This window comes from Coccinella septempunctata, chromosome 6 (assembly GCF_907165205.1).
Source record: "Coccinella septempunctata chromosome 6, icCocSept1.1, whole genome shotgun sequence".
In the NCBI taxonomy this organism is placed as follows: domain Eukaryota; kingdom Metazoa; phylum Arthropoda; class Insecta; order Coleoptera; family Coccinellidae; genus Coccinella; species Coccinella septempunctata.
Window position 1 is genome coordinate 23,385,209 of NC_058194.1, and position 23,095 is coordinate 23,408,303.

The window sequence follows — 23,095 nt, forward strand, 5'->3', positions numbered from 1 at the left end:
ATTTCCCTCTTCCCTCACTAGTAGAAGACATTCTAACTCAAAAATACAACAAAAGTATTTTATAGTTGTGTCATTTTATACATTTTACCCATATCAATTTACCTTTATACTTCTTATGAGTGAATAAACTATTTCTATTTTCATTTTATTGAATTTGTAGTAATCTTTCATTTGATTTTAACGTGCGACAAAAAAAATAATTGTGCACTTCGGTTCCTTTGTTGATTTGCAACAGATTTTCTGTGGGTATTGAATTAGATACCTATATGCCCTCCAGAATGGCAGAAAATATATGAATGAATTATCAAAACCAAGAAACCAACACTTGACCTTAGAAATCTGCCATCGTTCTTCCATAAGTTTCACCACAGCTCAATTAGTAACCGATGCATTCGCCATTTTGTAACGCCAGTTAGATTTATAATTATCAACTATTCCAGTTCTCACTGAAGCCATTTTGAATTCAAGCCATCGTTCACTCGTTTTTAATATGTTTTGAAAACGAGAAACTTCATCTATTATAGATTGGTTCTGTAGATTTTGCGTTTGCATTTTAAAAAGAATGTGTCGAAATCTCTCCCTTGGTCTAATTGAAAAAATCAACACCAACCTAGTGACACCTATACCAGATGAAGTTTCAATACCAAACAAACAATAAAGGTGTCAATACAAGCATTAAGATTTTCTCATTGGAATGAATTTTGTCGCATTCAATTCAGTTCCAGAAAAATCATCCCTAGTTCCTTGTTTTATTTCAACGCTGACATTTCACCCGAAAGCATTCATCATTCAACGAAAAGACGGGTATAAAAAAGGCAAATGGCACATATCGGCTGGTCTGATGCCTCCTTTATGGCCACATGTTTACTGTTCCTTCCGCCATACGGAAACTGTAAACGTGGTGGATTTCAGGTGTTTGAATAACTGAAAGAGGGAGGTTTCAGGTGAATCGTTGTTTCTTGAATAAAATCTGGCTATAAACACATGATACACCCAAACTTATGATTAATTCATAGATTGTTTTCACGGTTGGTGCGTCACTTTTATTGAGCATGGCGAGGTGGGGGAATGTACAGAATTACGTCAGCTGAAAATTTACAGTGTATCTAGGTGAAATGGGATAGACATGGATGAGTCTATCTTGAAAGAGATTTGTTGAATTATTCATGACTTTTCAACCTTGTAACGGATATTTATAAATGTTTTGGTAAAACACTGATCGATATTGTTATTTCTCTAAAAAGCCCGGAATGATATAATTTCTTGAATTTTATATTCCATAGTTTATTGACGATCTTTATTCCCATTTTTCTTCACTCATTTCAGTTCCTAAAGTATCACCTTCCCGCAATGGTGAAATTAAAAACTAAAAATAAATTATTCTATGCTCAGTGAGTATAGAAAGAATGTTTTTTTATAAAAAGTAAAAGTTCAAGAAAACTGAATACTTGCTATTCTAATCTATGGAATTCATAAATTATTAAGGTTTTCATCATTTTTCTTTGCGTAATTCAATTATTCGTATAAATTTAAATGTATGAGTTATTGTTCCAAAAGAACTACCCTTCAGGACCTTGAACAAGAAGAACCCTTGTTCGATGAAACGTCCTCCCAAACACAATAACATCATAAATTCTCTTCCAGGTAAACATAAATGCATATCAATATCACAATAAGGCCCTTCAACAGAAGGGGCTCATCTGTATAATCCATATAGATATGGAAACAAGACGCCAGTATTGACCCAGAACTCAATTCAAGGATGCAGAAAGACAAACAATAGAAATGTCTCGTATTGAATTCAGTGAACGTTAGCAACATATGGTTATTTTCTCATCTGCAAGGATGCTCCACCTGGAAAGCGTCAGTAATTTAGTCAAGATATTAATTACTGACAAGTTATTATTGGAGCTGGGAAGAGTACACCACGTACAATGTTATATCCTCTTAAAGATTGTTTTCCACAAATAATTCATTGGACTGTGTTGGTGAATTCTGTGAAAGTCTTGTATTCGATAATTGTTAGTTAATGTAATATTTCTTTACTTAAGGAAGAATTTTTCGAATAGTATGGCAAATATCCAACTACGAAAGTTTGTTTTCATTTTATTTTCTGATGTTGCAGACTTGGAAATATGGAAATCCATCACACAGTTGTTTTGATTACTATTAATTATTATAAGAAGAAAAATATAATGAAACATAGTCACGATGTTTGCTTCAGAATGTTTTTTAGAATGCGAGTATGTATTCAAATTCATGAGTTGTTTGAAACGTCTGAAGACGCGAAATGTGACGAAACGAGTTGCTCCAAATTTCCATGTAATAAAAAATTGAAACCAAATCATTAGAGAATGTTTGTATTTGGCAAAGAGAGGCATTCTCAGAAAAATAACCACCTGGTGAAACGAATTCCAACACTATGCAATATTCCACTGCAGAATCGCATAAATATCTATATGAAGATGCATCATGAATTATTCAGTTCAAGGTATCACACAACTAGACTGTGGAAAAGAGCATTCGGAAAATTTATGACTTGCCTTTTTCACCTCTTTCGTTCTTGATACGTTTCCTGTCATTGAGTTTGGTGGATGTTGGATAAATCGCCCAACTTGGACTCATAATTTATGGTTATAGGAATGGTACAATGCTCTTTTGTACGGTATTCTGAATTATAAGGTGTTGGCAATTTTCAGGAAGATTTCATGCTTTAATAGAATCTACAAATACCTCAGGGTTCTAATTTGGGGATTCTTTTATTCGTTAACTTTATTGACGTATGCATGTGATATAATTAACGATATCGCAGATTGCTATATTATATAGGAAGATATAAGACATATTTATATGAATGATACACTGAAAATGAACTGAAATTTTACAACATGTCCTGAACAGCGCTGTGAACTTTAAGTTTTTTTTCAGAGATCCGAATAACGTATGATCTAGGTTGTGTCCCAGACCATATTATGTCATATACTCTTAGCAGTGTGTAAAAGCCTCCATATCAAAAACACCGCTAGAATACAGCATAATAGCTGTATAACCGACCATTTCTTAATCAACTTTGGAATAAAACAAGGCTGCGTATTAGCGCCTTTACTCTTCAATATTTTCGACAATTGCTGACATGAGTATGCCCGCAAGAAGTGTTGGAATAAGGTTCAGATTTGATGGATGTCTGTTTAACCTGAAGCGCCTCAAAGCAAAAACCCGTACAAAGTTTATCACGGAACTTCAATATGCAGACGACTGCGCACTTTTCTCTAGCAGCCCAGAGGATCTAAAGATAATTTTGGACACCTATAAACATATTAACGAGGCTTTAGGCCTTAGACTCAATATCGACAAAACCAAAATCCTGGTAGGCCCGCCAGAAAACCTTCAAACAGATATCAGTCTGGAGGATGAAACAGGTAGAACAGTTCAAATACTTGGGAAGCTTCATAAATAGTAGGTCTAACCTGGGCACAGAAATACACAACCGTATCAGTTCAGCATTACAGGCATTCTGAAAGCTAAGCGACAGAGTGTTTCAAAATCACGACCTCATTCTGAAGACCAAGACAGCTGTTTACAAAGCAGTAGTCCTCCCAACGCTTCTTTACGGAAGCGAAAGCTGGACTCCTTACAGGCGACACATTAAACAGCTTGAACAAACACAACAACGTCATCTGAGACCAATAATGCACATCAGATGGTACCACAAAGTTTCAAATGCAGAAGTCTTGCAGCGCGCGAGTTGTATAACAGTTGAGACTCAAATAACCACGGCCCTACTCAGATGGAGCGGCCACATTCTGAGGATGCAAGACTAGACTCCCCAAAATAGCTCTGTACGGCGAATTTACAGTGGGACCTCGGAATCCTGAAGGCCAGTATAAGCGGTTCAAGGATTTACTGCATCAATCTCTAAAATCAGTTAATGCCAATCATAACTGGGAAAAACTAGCGTTAGTAAGATCACAGTGGAGGTCTTTGGTTCACAGTTATAATGGAGACTCGAGAAGAATACAGCGGCGGCCAGATGTGGTTGGTGACTATCCATGCCCAGAGTGTGGAAGGATCTGTAGGTCACAGTTGGGTCTCTTCAGTCACAGGAGGGCACAAAGTCACAAGTAGCCCTAAGAAATTCTAAGTTTGATCGTACCGATAGTCTTTTTTGTAGATTTATTCTCGGTAACGAGATTCAGCAATGAATGCATGAATGATTATGTCATATGGCGAATAGATCATACAAACTATAACCATAGAAAATGGTTTTATATGTTGCAACCTTTCATGGCTAGTTGTATTCACCCAACTAAAACCGCCATTTGAGAAAGGGAATAAATATTTTGGCAAACGTAGATGGAAGCAGTTAGAAGATCGCAGCTTTATCATCTTCTAGTTAATGAACCCGGAAATGGCATTCGGATTCAGCAAAGCACGGGAGCGTCATTCGATGTAGTTCATCTGTTGAACTTTTGAATTCAGAACACTCCCCGGTCCTCGATTAGGGCCGGCGATCGTTCAGAAGGTTGTGAACGTTCTCCCTTCAATTTATGCGCAAATTGTTACCTACGAGAGGCCGTTTCCCGCATAGAAAACACCAAGTTCCACTCCTTGGCTTAATTTACAGGCTGCGTATACATGACTCGGGCAAGTGAAAAATCGAAAAGCACATTCGATTCGTGCAGAATGAAATGCCGGTTGCAGTAAATCAATGCGGGGTGGCGGTTGTGAACCAGCAACCCCCAAGGTCGGCCGCACTGTGTTATATTCACCTCAAGTTGCCAGGTGGGGGCCAACTGGCGGCACGCCGATGGAGGTGAATGTTAGGCCAAGTCGATCCATATTTTGTGACGTATTTGAATATTTCAACCTACTTGGAATAAGGGGTCATCTTGATGTGGCACGATAAAACGCTGCTCATATGATAATTGAAACGACACAAACAAATATTCGACATTTTTTCCACATTCCGCTATGAAATTATCATTAAAGCAATCTTTCCTTTGTTTTTTCCAATGGTGAGTTCTCAGTATTTGCAGAGGAAACGTAAACGTACATATCTATGTACGGGACAAGAGAATAGGGAGGAAAAAGCTCAGCTAGTCTATATATTACTCTATACAGCGTGTTTTCAAAGATGAGGCTTTTTTCGACAGAAGGTAGAACTCATCAAAATAAATCGTTCAACCTAAAATTGTCTATATAAAATATCCAAGATGGCTGAGATACAACCCCTAGAAGTGCGAATTTCAAGTACGGGACATCGCAAAAACGAAACAAAACATAATATGGTTGGAAAATGAATGGTTCAGTACCAAGTTCATCGGATTAGATGCATCAGGTCCCTTGAGAGAATAATAATTGTTGTATCGTGCAATTTAGAGTGAAAAAAATGAAGAAAATCGAGGCAGTTTCTTGAAAGTGATTATGTTAGTTATGTTGAAAAAGTGCTATGATGTTTCCACATTTCATCCCATTTTTACGACGATTGTTGGAATGTTCGAACAAGAAGATTGTGATGCCCACTGTGAAAAAATTCGTGAATAATTTAGACGAATGTTATTGGTGAGATTTTGAAGTATTATTCTATTTTTTACACTTGTGTCCTAAGTCTCTTCTGTCAGTTGGTATCAAAATGAGCCATTTCATGAAATAGTGTAAGTTACTAAAAAAAATGAGAACAATTCGGCAATCCTAAGTTTCCATTTTCATCACCAAGAAAATACCGAATGAGACAATATCCTTACGAAACCACATGGTCGAATCAGGAGATAAGTTTTTTCCCCACTGCTTTGCGATAATTCAGCCAACAAACGGTCTAGGGTCGTATTAGGATCTATGTCAGTACTCATTTTCAATTTTTTTTTCAACTTTGTCATTTTGAAAGTTTTGTATAGGTGATTTTTGGTGAAATGATTCATTTTTTCCTTCTGTGGAAAAAAAGTCTCACCTTCAAATACAGCCTGTATACTAATAAGGTGATTTGTGACAGTAAAAGGTTCAAAACGTTGAGAGCTTAGGAGATTGCACGAAGTCCTTTCGCTGGTCACAAACCACCTATACTTTATTACGAAAAAACGACCCCGAAATACCCAAAAATTGACTAAGAAAAAGAACTTTTGACATTTCTCAATTTCATTTTTCCAATCGCTGTGAAAAGAAAATCAAGCACAAGTGTCACCTGTGTGACGAAGTACAAGTGTACCTATGTGCGAAGCATAGATAAGTCTCATCCATATACATAGAGAATGGACAGAGCATTCTCTATTCGGCTCTACAGTAAAAATGGCAGAAAAATGTGAGAGAGAGATTACCGAACCTATGGCCAGTTGTTGTCTTTTTCTAGGATTTTGATTGGTCCACACTCAGGTCTATGTCCATAGAAAAGAGACAAGTATTGGCCGCATCATAGATTCCTCTCTTTCTACAGAGCAGACACTTTTATGCGGGTATTATTGCTCAGTCCATTCTCTAAGGATCAGAAGTTCTTCTAATATTTTGGTAGAAATCAAGATATCGTGGAATCGCAGTTGTATTTAGATGGTCTTTATGATTGCTGTGAATTGGAAAGACTTCGATTAAAGATATCTAAACGCAGATTTAGCTGTTTTACCTGAGGAAATACTGTATCTAGGTGCGGTGAACAAGCGAGCCAGTGTTATGCTGATCTATTGATTGACTTTCAACGAGTCAAAGGAAGGATTTACGTGGATTTATCCAGAGGAATAGCACCATGTTCTCCGCAAATTTATTTTTACAATTTCTTTCAAAGTCTTTGAAGAAATAGATGTGTGATGTTCCATACAATATAACTCACTTCAAAACCCATTGACCATTAAAATGCTCCACTACAAAAAAAACCTATTTTCATCGAACCTGGCACACTTCCTGAAACATACTCTATTTTCAATTGAAGTTTGAGGCCAATTCGACGTAACTACTATGCAGAATGAGCGAAGTTCTGCGAGAACATGTTGAACCCTTCGATGTGCCGAAGGTCTGAAATGTTTGGGAATCACTGCATCAGGCAATTGATGTAGCAATTAAGTTGTTCGAGCCTTAATTGAAAGAGAGAAGATCGAAGATGCGATTTCTCCCTCCGACAAATCGACAGTCTGAGCGGATTACTTATCAAGTTGTCTGGATCTTTCGATAGCAATTATCGAAGTAAATAGAGAGATGGAGGATTCATTAGATCCCATTTTTAGGTACCTACATGGTGGATGATTAACTTATTTAGGACAGATACACATATGAAGACTTAGGATGATATGAATAATGAATTGCGCATACTTTTTTCTATATACATGAACTTTTCTAGCATGGTTGAAGGTCTGCTAGAATTCGGAACATTTAAACCTACCAATCATTCGGTCTAACTAAATATGAATCTGCGAAAATGGTCTGAGTGTAAGACAATGTTTCAATTGTTTGTTTATATCAAGGAACGGATAAGATTTGTGGTGTTTTAAGGAAAATTTTCATGAACTCATGAACGCATGAACTCATGGACGCAATCTTCCGATGTTCTCATCCATTTCGAAGTGGATCTATGTTTTTGTGTGTGTGTGAACACACAATATAGAGAAAAAAAGGCCTATATAGATGTACAGATCAGTTGGAGTGTAGATTTCTCATCCCTTAGGAAACTAAGGCATGTCTGTTCATACGTAGACTTGAGTATTGAAGTTCGGTTAATACTCAAGGCTATAAGTCAATTAGTGAATTCTTCGATTCAATTCACCCAAAAGGAAATCTTACATCAAAGGATGATCTAATGGTTCACCATGTTTAGCTCTCAGTCTCAGAATCGAAAAATATTTCTTCCATTGAAAATGGTGGGTTATTGCCTTATTAAAAATATTCGCGAAGACCTTGGCCTTATTTCAGGTAGCTAATAACGTGGGCTGCATTGCGTGAATTCGTTTTTTTGTCAAAATGACTGTTCCGTTGTCCTGAGAATATTCACGATATCCAGATTGATGTAATAAAACAGAAACTTAAAGCGTTCGTTCGAGTTTACTGGTATGGAACACGAAAGATGTTAACTTCGTTATTCCGGAGGAGAATATTTTGAGAGGGTGATTCGCAGTCGAAACCAATTCGCGGCAGTATAAATTAACATTATCGACGTTCATTTTCCTGTCCGAACTGAATTCCTCCTTTTATTTTCAATTAGGGATAAATTGTCCCTTAAATCGCCCGGAACTGGAGTTATATTTCAGTTAATCTCGAATAATTTCAAAATATCTTTGCCATCTCGAAAATCGTACATAAATACAGGGTGTTTCCAAAGGTGAGGCTTCTTTTTGACAGATGGTAGAAGTCAGTTTGTCGTTTTGAAAGTTCTCTATGATTTCATTTTGACCAGTTCTAGCCTCTCTTTTGAACACACCCTGTATTGCCATCCATGAGGGACTTCAGCGAACTACCGGAGAGCAATCGGATGCTTTGATCTATTTAGGTTAGGTGTTCATCGAGATTGCACATGGGAATGTGGCATGCTTCGAGACGTTGACGACAATTTATTATATCCAGTACATTTGGGTTGATATTTGACATGTGGACTGAGTGATATCCAGAATCCAGTCCTATCCTCAATTAGAGGTGCCACTTAATTTAGCAAAATACATGTTATGCAAAATAGTATATTAACGAGCACATCATGATGTTTATGACTAATATTCACTCTGATGGCGTTTACCAAACGAGACGAAGTAACATTTTTTTCAAATATCTAATTCCAGAAATATTCATAAAATTCGTCGTCAAGTAGGCTATGGAATTTCTTAAATCGATATTGTATGTCTTAGCCTAATTCTTAGCTTCTGCGGTATCATTTTCCAGATAAACTGTCAAGTTAGCATTCTGGATTGTTGCTGTATTGAAATGATCAATAAATCAAGAAGGACCAGTGAATGATGGCTCATAGATTACAAGTGGTTTATGATTGTCATACTGCTAAAGAAAATGTTTAGGTTATAATAATTTTTGCAACGGTCGTAGATAAATAGTTATTTAATCAACTAGGTTACTAATGAAAGCGATTAATGATTGAGATATTTTAACGTGCGAGCGAAGCGAAGCTAGTCAAACTTGACACCAAATAAATTTTCTATGTTCATATCGGAATGCTGATATTTATGCGGCCGATCGAACAATTCGAGAAGTTCATAGAGGGCATATTCGAGTTGTGACATTTTGAGTGAATCACATTGATATCGTTCCCTATAATATCTGTTGAAGAATGTGTGGAGCTGGTGGAAGCTGGAGTTGTAGTACATAGATATATTGATTACTCTCCAACCATCATAATTTTTCTACAACCTCCACAATTAATCCCTTCACAATTCACCCGCTAGGTACTACGAAAATCAATGCGACATACAAATAATTCTTTGGGAATCTGCTGAATACTTTTATGTTCGATTACTCATGATAATAGGGAACTCTAACGATTTGTAAAAATCAGCTGAGCATTCGCTGTCGTGGGGCACACAAGCTTTTCCCTCCATTGATTCGCATGCTCTTTTGATCGAGTATTGTGTTTTGTGCATGTTTTTGGAAAAAATGTTCTTCCCTACGTTAGATTAGAGTGATTAGACTATAACTTTCTAAGAAATGCCTCTTTACACTGATAATAAAAAGGTTTGTGTGCCCCACGGCAATGAAGGGTCAGCTGATTTTGACAAATCGTTAGAGTACCCTATATAATGCAATAATAGGAAATTAACCAATAAAAGGGTTCGTTAACAGCTAATTTCGTGTACGGTAAACAGTGCTATTATTAAGAGGTCGGCGGAAAATAAATTTAAAGATCAGTTTTGCATTCTAACGTGCTTATTTACTCTCACTAAGAGTAGTGGAGACCGGGGATAGTTGACCAACTTTTAGCTAAAAGGCTTCTATTTTAATTTCTTTAGAGTATATTAATTTAAAAACGGGTTCAGTTAATAGATTGACTATTAAGCTTTGGAAAAAAGCGAGAGAAAGCACGTTATTCATTATGGTATAGAGTGCAGGCCAGTTCTTGTATAATTGGAAAAACTAGTCAACCTACCCCATGCCTGGGTAGTTTTTGAGAGTTAGTCAACCTATCCCTATAGTCAACCATCCCCGGTCTCCCCTATAATTGGAATAAGATATATTTGTTCATAGATAATTGGACCTTGATGAATCACGAGTGGATTTTTTTATGTTACACTGTTCAATGACACGCAGTCATTATGTAGATTAATTGACCTGTTCAAGCAATATAAATAATGTACCTACAACATTTTCCTCATTACTCAACATCTAAACTGATGAAAGAAGGCATTCATGGAATTTTTGAAAGAGCACCAATTCATAAATTCACGAAACCGCATTCTTAGTATTGCGAATGAAAAGTCAAGTCTATTAGTCGACCAAGAGATAGTGGCATGTCGGTCTTGGATTAGTGTTCCCGTTCCCGTCGAGAATTTATTATGCAAGTAAATACAGAACTCGCTGAATCCCAACCAAGCCGCTGTTGAATCAGCGCAATGCGGCTGTCTTCATTAGTGAGAAAATTAACGTGTACATTAAGCTCTTCTTTTTCAGTGTATCAACTTTTAATTGAATGAAAAAACGTGAGGGAGAGTCCTCAGTTTGTTCCCATCAAGGGAATGAGATTTTTATTTTTAGTACCTACGCCGTATATGTTGATGTGAAATGATGTTTTTCTCGTAATACGTATCTACTTGAGAACTCTTCGCTTGATGCAAAGCCAACCTGAGCTGAAATATTTAATCACTACTGCGTCTTCATTCGAGGATTCCAATGAAGGCTTTCATACAGATGAGACTGATCTTTCGAGAGAAATAATGAATGGATACATGAACTGTCATTTTTAGACCGATGTGGAGTATCAACGAATTAATTGTTTCTGAAGGATCTTTCATCGTACAACTCCCAGAAATATGGGTGCAAAATGGCGAATGCGATGGTGAATCGTCTGAGATATTATTTCAAGATTGGCCTTCTCTTCCGATCGAGCAGTATTTTAATCACTCATAAGTTACATATATTATGGAAATATAAATACATATTACGTAATTTATACTTATTGACAATATATTTGCAATTGGCATTTCAAATGAGTTATATTGTAGTTAGTAGGTATTTCAAATACTCGTGGTTTCAACATATATTTTTCAAAAATACACTTAGCGATGTTATGAATAGGGAATTTTCATTTCATGACTTCATTTCAGCAACTTCATGTACTTCTTCATGATAAAATGTTGTAACTCTATCAAATATTGGTCACCCTATATATTTGAAATGAAGCAGTTGTTCAAAAACCACCAAACAACAAAATATTCTTGGAATAGTATAGGAATACCACTTTCTTACGAATTTTTGCCGCACGTTTGCCAAACTCAGACACCCAGTATATTATGTTACATGATTAATAAGAGTGAAAGAATTTTATATTATACATTGTGATTAACTGGTAAAGTTAAATGATGGCGATGAATAGACGAAGGAATCTTTGATGAGTAACAGTATGTATCTAAATATTTATTTATAAATCTATAATCGATACAGCAAGGTTATCATTCTATTCCTTTCTAGGTGAACTGCAGGAAAGGAGTTTGTATGCATGAAATGCACGGTTTCACCTTGAAACTTATCGTTCGATACGTCGTTCTAGTTAGGTTATTTAACGACGACAAGTCTCAAATCGATTTACACGAAGTTTGGATAGTTCTAAATCTTCCATTATTCAACCATTTCGCAAAGTTTCAAAAGTCGACGTTTGCCATAATTAAGAACACGCCATCTAAAAATAATACGCGATTATTATAGGTTAAATCAGTCACTTCCATAGTAAAAACGACAAGTATAGGTGGGTTAACGTAATGCAGATGAAACGAATGTTTTCAAATTGAATAGCTAGTCATTATGAAGTAAGTTTTAGCGCCAAGTTGGAATTGAAGGATGATCAGATGTTTTTTATTTTTGGCTTGCAAGGTCTTAGATTTTCTTGAACCAACTTACTTTCTCTTTGTCTACATGGGGAGGAGGATATGCAAATAAAGAGCATACTTTTATCTCACTGTGAAAAACAGTAAGTAGATTATTCCTTCTTCTTGTTTCGGTAAAATAAACATCACTCCATGATTACTGAAAAAATTTTAAGTTTCACTTCGTGTGATTACTTCACAGCATACAGAAAAAGAATTCTTTGGCTAAAAACTGAATTTTTACTAATCATCTCAGATGAAGGACATATTGTGCAAAAATATAAGTCATTTAGAAATTACTAATTGAATATTTTCAACCGAATAGATACCAATAGAGAAAAAGAGAGAGAAGAACTGACATGAAATCAGGAACTTTTGTGTTCTTGTTGAAATTCATGACCAAGGCAATCAACCATGCTCAACACTGCTTAGATAGCAGAATATTTTTTTTTACAGTTTTCATTCACTTTCAACAATTTCAAACAATGGAAAATTAATACTCAGCAGCATGAAAATTAATGCACTAGAGAAATTTGAAAGTTGCGATACATTGCGTAACAAGAGATGTTGAAAAAGTAAGGAAAATATCTGGTTTCTAATAGTTTTTTCTTCATATTATACAAAGTGAGTTTTTGACCCGTACAAATATTTTAACACTAAATTCTTGAGGTCAAAACAAATAAATTTTTCCGCTTAGACCCTGATAAAAAGATATAGCCATTTCAAGTTTTCATAATGAGCTGTGCCACCCCTGGAAAAACAAAATTACTTTCAGAATAAATAGCTGAATCTATGACGCTACACATCTGTGGATCTTTTAAACAGAGTTACGATCAGCCAAAATACCCAATTTTCCTATTATCACAAATGTTTTTTGACATCAAATCAGTATCTATCATTACGTAAAATTATTTAAAAAAAAAACAATTAACTCCGAAACTGCCCTGAAAATTTCAAGTCCCCCATCGGAAGTTAGGGTTGTTATGGACGGCCGGACATAAACTCTTCATCAAAAGGTGATGAACCCTATGGTTTACGACCATTTTCGACCGAATTAGAAAATTACTGACATTTACGTAAAATGACGAAGCTGTCGATCCAAGGAACAAGAGAGCAATACACCGGGTAAATTCCAGTGATATATGTGTCTACATTCTCAAATTTCGCATCAATTTGGAACCGAATACTACGGAACACATCTCCCTTTCTGCATGTTCGCCAATGTCTGCCTCGATATTCACCTACGAATTCAAGATACGCTTGCATTAGCCATTCATGGATTTCATGATGGAAATGTTGATCACATTTCATGCGAACTGACAATCAAGGCTAGGTATAATGCGTTCTGCCAGGTCATTAATGGAAGGAGGAATTCCGAATTAAATTCATATCGGAATAGATTTGCCATAAATCACGGGCTTCGTTCGATGGATAGATATCCGAGGTTTCTATAGAAGAAATATCGGAGCTCATGTCCAAAAATAGGTTTGGAAAATTTTAGGAAACTCCGGCTTCGAACAGAATTTCATTAAACATTGTCACTTGTTCGGATCTTGTTTATCTTCTGCACGGGACATAAGGTTGTTTGAGTTGTCTGAAATTTAATTTCGCAGAAACTGTGAATCCCTTAACAACTCCTACAAGTATTTTCTTCTCAAATTAGATTCCCACCTCTGATATCTTGGGCAGCAAGAGAAACTCAAAACAAACGGATTTTTATATATTCTAATTCCACTCTTTATCGCTACTGAAATATAATTATTCATAAATGATTCAAATAACAAACCTATTTCTGAAAAATTATCATCATTGTTCATAGAGATCATTCTATGATATCCATCATTTTTTCGAGTTCCATAGGTAAAATGTAAGTGCAGTAATTCATAATTGAACAAAGAAAGAGTGTGATGAAACATCATTAACCGTTCTCTTGAAGATAAAAAAATCATCAATTCTGTATAAAAACCAGGAATAATTTGCTTCTCAGTTCAATAGAAAGTGATAGACACCTTGCACATCTAAATAGGGATGTCAAATGCTCTAAGCTGTCCCCCAGTAATTACAGAATTATTTATGAATTAATCATTAATCGATTCAGTGCGTTATAGGACGCTTAAGTTTTAGGGTTTATGGACGCAGCATTTCTTACACTCCAACGGCATGCTTTCATCTTCAAGTGATACATACTATATTAATACAGGCTGGGCTTTTTAAAACGAAACAGACGAGACAACCACCTTAATTGTAGAAAAGTAAAGAAATAATTTCAATTCTTTCTGAAAAATAATAAACCATTTTCACCTTAATTGTTGAAGAAAGTAATTACCAATAATAATTATTTCGTTGACTAATGTTGACAATTGACGGTTACCATCGTAACCACAGAATGAATTAGTCAAATAATTGATGATTTCACATAGCATGGTTAGCGGAATGACTGGTTCTGTACGAAATTCAAAATTGAATACATCGAAAACGAATGCATTAAATGAGAAAAAAATTAATACGCTGAATTCAGGATAAAAAGGCCTTTTAAATGAGGTATCACTCACTCTGTCTTTCCTATTCAAAATTTAGGGGTTGGTGTTCTAACACTAAAGGTTGAAGCGATATAGTTGTGAATTTGTCTTTAAAAGTTGTCCCCCTCGAAACAAAATCGACGTGTCCGAGCATTTTTTCGAAATAAATTTATTCCCCCGTTATCTAGTCTGTTTCGTTTTAAAAAGCCCACCCTGTATAAGATATTAGTTGATGAAGTAAATTTTGACTACCTAATCGATGCTTTCCATTCAGGGAAAGTCAAAACAAGAAATTGCATGTCACAATTCATTGTCTTATTGCCTCTTTCATAAATAATAATTTAGACTGTCTTAGGTTAGACTTATTTATTGGAAAGCTATTTATTGGAATTTACTAACCTCTTTATGATCGGCAGATAATAATATTCAAAAATTAGACGAGATTTTCGATAGCCTCTAGTATAAATGATATATATATATATATATATATTCTTTTGATATAGAGCATTACAATCTTGAACACCAAACAATAAATATAGCATGTGTATGAGATACAGTTTTAGCAGAGGTTAGCGTAACATAGAATTTTTCAAATTCAAGAACCAAATATCAACACTTGAATTTATGGGTATTGCAAAATGGTGAATGGTTCGGTTATCGTAGAATGTACAATTCTACATTTGAGAGAGATTACTGACCACCCATCAATTCATTTCAGGAAAAGTCTCTTCAAGATGTTTATTTTGATAAGATACCAGTGTTTGTTAATTTGATATTCTTGTTTTTTTCCAGAAAAGAATGTAGAGTTTCACAGAAAATAATTTTCAATTGAAAATATAAGAAAATATAGGTTGGAATAACAGAGGAAAACAATCAAATAAAGAGAACATAGGAAGTCTCGGTTATGTTGGTACTTGTTTTGTCGCCCACGAGCTCTTCAAGACAAACTTTCGACGAGATTTAGTATTTTGTGACAAATTGGTACAAATATCCAGCAAAACATTAAAAATTCGATTTTTAATCGGTTTTTCTTGGGGGGACCTATATATAAAGACTAAAGACATCTAACCCCAGACATGCTCGCAGCAATTCATGTCTGGAAATTCAACGGGCCAGTCCATCCTCTCAACAGCATGAGCTCCATTTACCAGGGGATTACAGTGAGGAAAGACATTATAGTCAATTAGAAGGCAGCAAAAGGCCATACTGATGCATGGCTATTGTGTCCATTTCTTTCCTTATTGTCAATACAAATCGAAATTATTCAAAAAAAGAGAGTGAGAGGTCGATAAAGTAAAAAAGAACATATAAAAACAACTTGAAATATCCCAGATTTTCCGCATGTTGACATATGTTGCAGAGATTTTACACCTGATCCCTATCAATTGTTGATCAGTGTATTTCCCAGTGGTTTCTTTCTTATCCTGAAGGCAGTACACTTTTCTCTTATTCATGTATTAAAATAACATAGCTGAGTGCTGATCAGAAAATACTGAACATGAGCTCTTTCTGATATCTCAAGAAATTTCAAATGGATAGTGACGTTTTCTCCTTTGGATTTCGCCATCAGATTCTTCAAGGTTTTTCTTCATGAAATAATATCGATACAATCAATTCACTCGTTCCATGCCCATAAAAAAAATTAAATAAATTATTCAAATGGCATTACGCCCATTAAATTCAGATTTCCATAATTGACGATAATTTTCGAATATGAAATATTTAGCTTGACATACTTTCTATTTATTCCATGAGTGTTTTTCATCATCAACAATCCATTGAATCTACCATCTAATACTAACAATGGAATAACGTGATGTATTCTTGAATGAATTGAGTCCTTAGGCAATGATTGATACCCATTTTGGATACAGCGGAATATAATTATTCAAATGAAGTATATCTTCAGCCACTGAAAGGTACGATTCATGAAAAATACATTTATTCAATATAAATGCCAACCTCTGAAGATATCATTACCCTTGACACTTTGTCGCATTCTCTGAATATCGTTTTTTCTCTTTATTGATTTATCATTAGTACTGACGTCATTGAAGGTCGCTCAATGCAGTCGATTGAATGCTCAACATTAGTCTTCAGAAACGGTTCACCCAATAGGAATAACAAAACAAAAACTATTCTTGAATAATTAAATTTATAGATAGATAAACATCGCGGTTTTTTGTCAAAATGCCAATTATACGATTCTCACAATAACAAAGATATCATTCAAGACACTCGTCGATAACAAATTTCAGCTATTGCCAAGCTTTAGGAGCTGATCTAGTATTATCACTGCTGTATATACCAGGTTCACAAAAATGAGTTAAATTTATAAATTGTAGATTTAAGGAGGATTCATTGCACTGCCACCTTAAGGTCTGTTGTGTCCCCAATCAGAGCTATTCTAACCAATACGTAGCCTTCAACTCGCCCTCTAATTCTATAGTTCTGTTGAACTTCAGTATCTGGGATACCATCAAGGAGGTTTTACGTTCTCACTTCTACTAGTTTCTTGTTCAAAGTTCGCAGTTCACAAAATTTAAATGAAAGCAATCAATAATATTTGAAAATAAAATAAACGAAACACCTCAATGAAGAATTTGTTTCTTTAAGATATACAAAAATAGAATTCGTTGAAAATATTGCACAAGAAACTCATCGTGATCTTCATATGTATTCCTACCACTTGAGCAATTCGGAGAATCGGTAGGTCAGAAGAAAGGGTAGACTTTACATCAAGAAAACAGAAACAAAATATGGCTGTTCTAAACTCCACGCATGAATTGGAGGGTTACATTTTACTGCCCTATTTCCATACCTTAATGATGTGTTAATGAATAGCTGTTATAAACCAGTAAACAACCTTTTCATAGATATATTGATCGCGATTTTACTATGAAAAGCTAATAATGCCAAAAACTTTCGAAATTTAACGGGATCAAGACCTGTAAAGTCTTGACAGTCAACACACAGAGTGTGTTGACAGCACTCATCAGAAAAAATTCTGAATTAAAATTATGTTGCTATGAAGTTAAATGAATTGAAAACTGATAAACTTAATTAAAAACTCGCAACCAGAAATGGTGCTGTTTTAGGACTTTCATATTATTTTACGTTAGTGACACAGGGTTTCATTAATTGACAATAGTGGAGGAAAAGGCGAACCGTAAAGTTATTTATGAACCCTTTTCCGACAGGCGTTCCTGTTTCTAGATAAAGAAATAACAAAAGTTGGCCGTGGAAACTCCCAAATGAGCTCAGGGAACCGTAGGTGGAGGGCAAGAATAATGTCTTTTCATCAAATCCTCCTCTTCAATGATCAATCGTCTGGCTGTGTCATTTCCAGATGGAGACGGAAAAAATGGTAATGACTTCAACACGAAATATGAATAAGTTGAACTAAGTAGTATTTTAGAAATCTTCCAACTGGAACTTTTGCACACGCCAGTAAAATATTTCAAATGAATTTCGCAAACATAAAACAACAACAAAGTGTTTTGCATTTCAAGCATCACACTTGAGTTGTTTTTCTATCATCTTGTCAAGGATATGGCAATTTTGTTCTCATTATGAGGTACCTGAGTTATGAAATTGGAAAAATATTTTCTTCTCCACAAATGCTAGGTAGATTTATTTATATAATTTGGTCTAAAGATGTGGTCTCTATTCTGATAGGGGCCCTAAAATAATGAAATACAGTATTTTTCAACTGATATCATTTATTTTAAGTTTGACGCTCTAGAAGGCAGTTCCACTAAGCTTAATGGCACAAGATGTGCAGAATCTAATGAATTACATATTAATAACGAACAGGAATGAAGTGAACTTCTAGATTAACACCTTATTCAAGTCCTTAGCCGATTACGAGTACTTTGCGGTTTTCTGACTTATATGTAGCGACAAAATGATTATTTTATCAGTAGGAATAAGCCTAGTGGAGCTGTTAGATAAGTTCAACAGAGTTTATATTTGATGTCATGGCAATATAATATATCCCTTCGGCAAGATACTCGAAATTTCTTATATTACTCGAGTAGAAATCGGATTCGAAGTTAATAGTTTGAATTTCGATAAATATTCAGAGCGAAGTTTGAAAACCACGAAACATTGCTGTATTATTGTTTGAAAAGAAAGAAAACTGCCGATTATAAAAAATATTTGATTGGAATCAACTTAATATAGCTAACCAAATTGTACTGAATACAGGGAATTTGGAAATCAATAAAATGCGTCATGATTATTCATGCAAGGTTCTACATGCCCTGATAAAAATGTACTACATAATTGATGAACCTTTCATGTACGATTCAATGTTTGATAAGTAGGAAAACTCGCTTTGGCTATATCTACACATTCGATACATTCTGATGCACTTACCAGCCAGCTCATTCTAGGATATATGGGAAAAACAAATGTTAGGCTCTTCGCTTTTATCATCTTATATCTATTAATTTCAATACGAAAAAAACCAAATGTTTTAACATTTTCCAGTCCAATATGAAATGGATACTTCCTGAAGATGGCTGGCAAATGCTTGATGATTCATCCGAGAAAACAATCTGTGATAACCAATAAAGCCTATAACTTTATTTTCATGATCATTTGCCATTATGATCACTTGCTGTTCTAAGATAATTTATACCTTCGTTTTCACATTCGCGAATCATTCGCAACGCTAAAAATAACGTTTTTAAAATGAATAAGGGGGAAATTTTCATTACAGCAATATAGCGTCTGAATTTTGCACCCCTCAGTGAGAAGTAGGTCATAGGTGGTTATAACGTGAGATATGGCTATAAAGGGTCGTAGAAACTTATTATCCCAACGAATTTCAAAAGTTAAAGTGATTTTCCCTCACCTTCGTGACTATGTTCCGACAATTTTTCCAATTGAAGTTGATGTTTAGCTGGCTAGTTTTCAGCATTCGCTATTATCTTATTTTCTTCCCCAACTATTATTCTATAATGTAATGAACACCCCATCCTAAACCTAATGTGGAAGTTTATTGAAGAAGGACTTTGGAAAATACTGAAATTCCATTCTAGAATAGCATTTCCAAATATTTTGTACACCGGCGTATTCGCCAATTTGTCATCGAATATATTTCAACATTCGCACTATTCAAGATTCTAATATTTGTAATTCGTGATTTAGATTAGACGATGTAAGTATTTTTTACAGCTCTGCGTACAAAAAGCATAATCTTCACAAACATTAGGCCGATGACCTTTTCTTTTGCTCAAAATAACGAAATATCTTCTGCTCCTTCAATTTTATCCACGAAATATGACTAATATCCCATTTTTATATGACCCCATGTCACCTCCAACATTTTTGCTCAATCCGTCTAAAAGTTATGAATCACTTCTTCTAGATAAAAGGAATCTGAAGCGATTAAAACTACATAAACAGGGTGAGTCTTTGACTCGTACAGTAAGAGTAGACTCTTGAGGTCAAAAGAAACAGTTTTTTTCTGTACCATTTTTTTTTCGAATCGACTCGGTTCAAAAGATACAGGCTGTTGAAAAACCATAAAAAATGTTATTTCTATTTACAAACGGATTTATCGAATGAAATGAATTCCGGAATATAGTTTTTCATTTATTTGATGAATCTTTTTCAAACACGAGATATCACCCACGTCTTCCAGTTTTCTCATTATGACCATTACGTACCATAAAAATACTTTTGAAACTAAGTTGGACGCTATCTAATGAATATTTGAACGTATTTCGAGTAATTTTATGTTCAAAAATTTGAATAATTGGCTACTTTGGCTGCATAAAATTCTGATTGAAAGATCCACAGATTTAGCTAGTTATTCTGAGGGTAATTTTGTTTTTACAAGGGTGGCACACTCATTATGAAAACTTAAAATGGCTATATCTTCTTATCAGAGTCATCAATGGTCAGAGAAAACTGTGCTTCTTTTGACATCAAGAATCTACTGTTTAAATATTTGTAAGGGTGAAAGAGCCCCTGTATAGGTAACTGAAATTAGCCAACAGTAGTTATTGGAACAATCGACTATTAGTTTGAAGTTTCACCTTTAATTTTTTCATAGAATAAATTTAGTGCCGCCATAGTTATCAACAATTAGACAAAAAGTTTTGGCTTTACAATAACAGCCTTGTTGTTTTTGAAGGAAAATGACTGCTGTGTGAGAATACACAATTGTATGGATCACATTTTTCTGGTTGCATTCTGAATCAGCCAGCATCAAATTCGCGGATAGTCGCATGACGGAAGAAGAAAGGATCATCAGCATCGATGTGCCTCTTCTGGCTGTCGGGAGCTGAATGGCTTATGTCTATATATACATGCAAAATGGCGGTCTGGAGAAAAGCTGCGCGTCGCTAGGATACTCATCCCGTATCGATCTGACCCCACCCTTATCCCGACACGACTGCTAGATGATAAATATATCAACTTATAATGCAAAAACTTTGTTGTTCCCTCCACCGCCCGCAAACGCCCCACAGGTGTGTCGAGTCTGTCGTCACTCAAGTCCACAACACTCACCTCCATAGTTGGGCCTTACTCTTTTGTCGTAACTAACACCGAATGAATCTAGGATGGCAGATATGTTGACGTCTCCTAGATAACTCCCTCCTTGCGACCTGCAAAACAATAACCATCAACATCCCGAAGATAAAGATAAAAAACAAAGAAAAAAATTAAAAACAAACCACATTAAAAAATTTTTTTATGATAATCCTCGATTGAAAGGAATCAAAGAGGATATTTATCTAAAAAGTTACAACTTAATGAACGTGTACAACGTATTTTAAGGATCAACAAGCACAAATCTAACGAGTGCGTATCGGAGAGTTAATTATTTAATAAATGATGCGGAATATGCAGCAAGGCGATGCTCAACGCAGTTTGAATAACAAACAAGCAATATCTCTCTATGAACTAACAGCAAGAGTGAAGCAAAATGCTACTCCAAATAATTCTCAAATTTTTCCGTGCTAGATTCAGCTCATGAGTTACTCCATGTACAAGAATGCAACAGTTTGGTACTTGTTAACTCTTAGGAAGGTGCAACATGGGATGTTGGCGATAAGCTGGTATGGCAGGCATAGAACCCCAAGAGATGAATTTGGATTAGAAGGAAAAATGTTTACTTCAACAGTTTGGTTCAAAGAGTTATCAAAACTTTAGCAGTTACTAGATTGACAACGATGGGTTTGGGTGGTTTGAATCTGTTCTAGGCCTCCCAGAAGAAGCTCATTCAAGTGGGAAAATTCGAAGTTGCGAAAGTGAAGGACTAAGATATTGTTGGTGCAGCTATGAAGACAAATTTTGGCGGTAAACTCACCCAGCCACCATCCATGGCAAAGCCAAGGCTAGCAGCACGAATGGGGGCCCCATTCGGCTGAGCCCCATCGTCAGGGCTTCCTACACGTGTATACTAATGTCCGTCATTTCATCCGGCAACTGCCACTCGCGAAAAAGTAATGTTTTGGTTTCACATCTGACTCTACACTAGGAGTGGTGTCTGAACCCAGCCAAGTAAGGGGCTACTGCGCGCATGTTGGGGAAATTGACAAATTAAATCTTCGACAGGCCTTACAAACGGCGGTGTGAGGCTCTTTGTCCCACGCGCGCTTTCAGAAACCGTGATTATGTTTGAACGGGGTTGGTTGTAGGTGGCGCACTGGTTTCGGCCAAATTGAGCATCTTCCGAATGCGTACGAAAGATTCAGAATGGGAGTTGTGGAATAGTTACTGCGATTTTTTATTCAACATGTGCATTGTGCGCGAGGAACTCCGTTCATCCGGAAAATGCACCTGCGAAATTCAAAATTTCTTATAATTAAGCGCCTCTCACTAAATCAGCCGATAATGAATAGGAAACAATCTCAGAAAATCATTTCTAAACGGAATATACCAGCTAATTTCAGTTTATACTTTCAGATATAGAAATATAATACTTTCTACTGATACTTTCTCCTTTCGATCCCAAAAAAATGTGGAAACATTGCCAAACATTCTTTCCAAAGAATGTGTTGTAGATAATGGAAATTGCTAAAATCAAATAGGATTCGAGAAGATTTTAGCTCTCATAGGACGGCTTTTTCACCCTTTTCTGATTTTAATGGTTGCTGATTACTCTTCATTTCCTCAGGCAGGCGTCTTCTTCAAGTCATTAAATCAGGTGTCAGTTTATCCCTCAATTTTGGGACACAACTTTCCCACAATTAGTTTCCAAAGGGTAGACTCAAAACAATTTTGAATCTCAGATTATATCTCACAAAATATGACCTCCTGGCTTCTAAATCTTTAAACTGCGTTTAGCATCAATCATTCTGATGGTCATTTATGATGCAATTTTGCTTCTACGTATTTTGACAGACGAATTAAATCTCCCACCCCAAAACCCCTTCATAACAATTTTGAATTGAATCTAAACCCAATCGCCTAACTCTTTGCCGTCTTTGGGTCTGTATTTATAAATTTTGACAAAATAAAACACATATTCTTCGGTCCCTGACTACCAATTTCGTCTAAAATCGGACCAAAATCATGAAAATCGGGCGATACCTTGGAACAGCCATCATCAATTAATGAATTTCGACA

General features: G+C 35.6%; 1 protein-coding gene across 2 annotated transcripts in view; it reads right to left on the bottom strand.

The window, feature by feature from the left end:
- Positions 1-22,091, bottom strand: part of LOC123315486 (gamma-aminobutyric acid receptor subunit beta-like) — a 44,729-nt gene extending 22,638 nt beyond the window's left edge. For both annotated transcript variants that reach the window (XM_044901190.1, XM_044901189.1), the window contains exons 1-2: positions 21,834-22,091; positions 21,032-21,129 (exon numbers count right to left, since the gene is read on the bottom strand). In XM_044901190.1, coding sequence (XP_044757125.1) covers positions 21,032-21,129; positions 21,834-21,901 — 166 coding nt within the window. In that variant the 5' untranslated portion in view covers positions 21,902-22,091. The remainder of the gene's footprint in view (positions 1-21,031; positions 21,130-21,833) is intronic.
- Between the last annotated feature and the right edge of the window lie 1,004 nt (positions 22,092-23,095).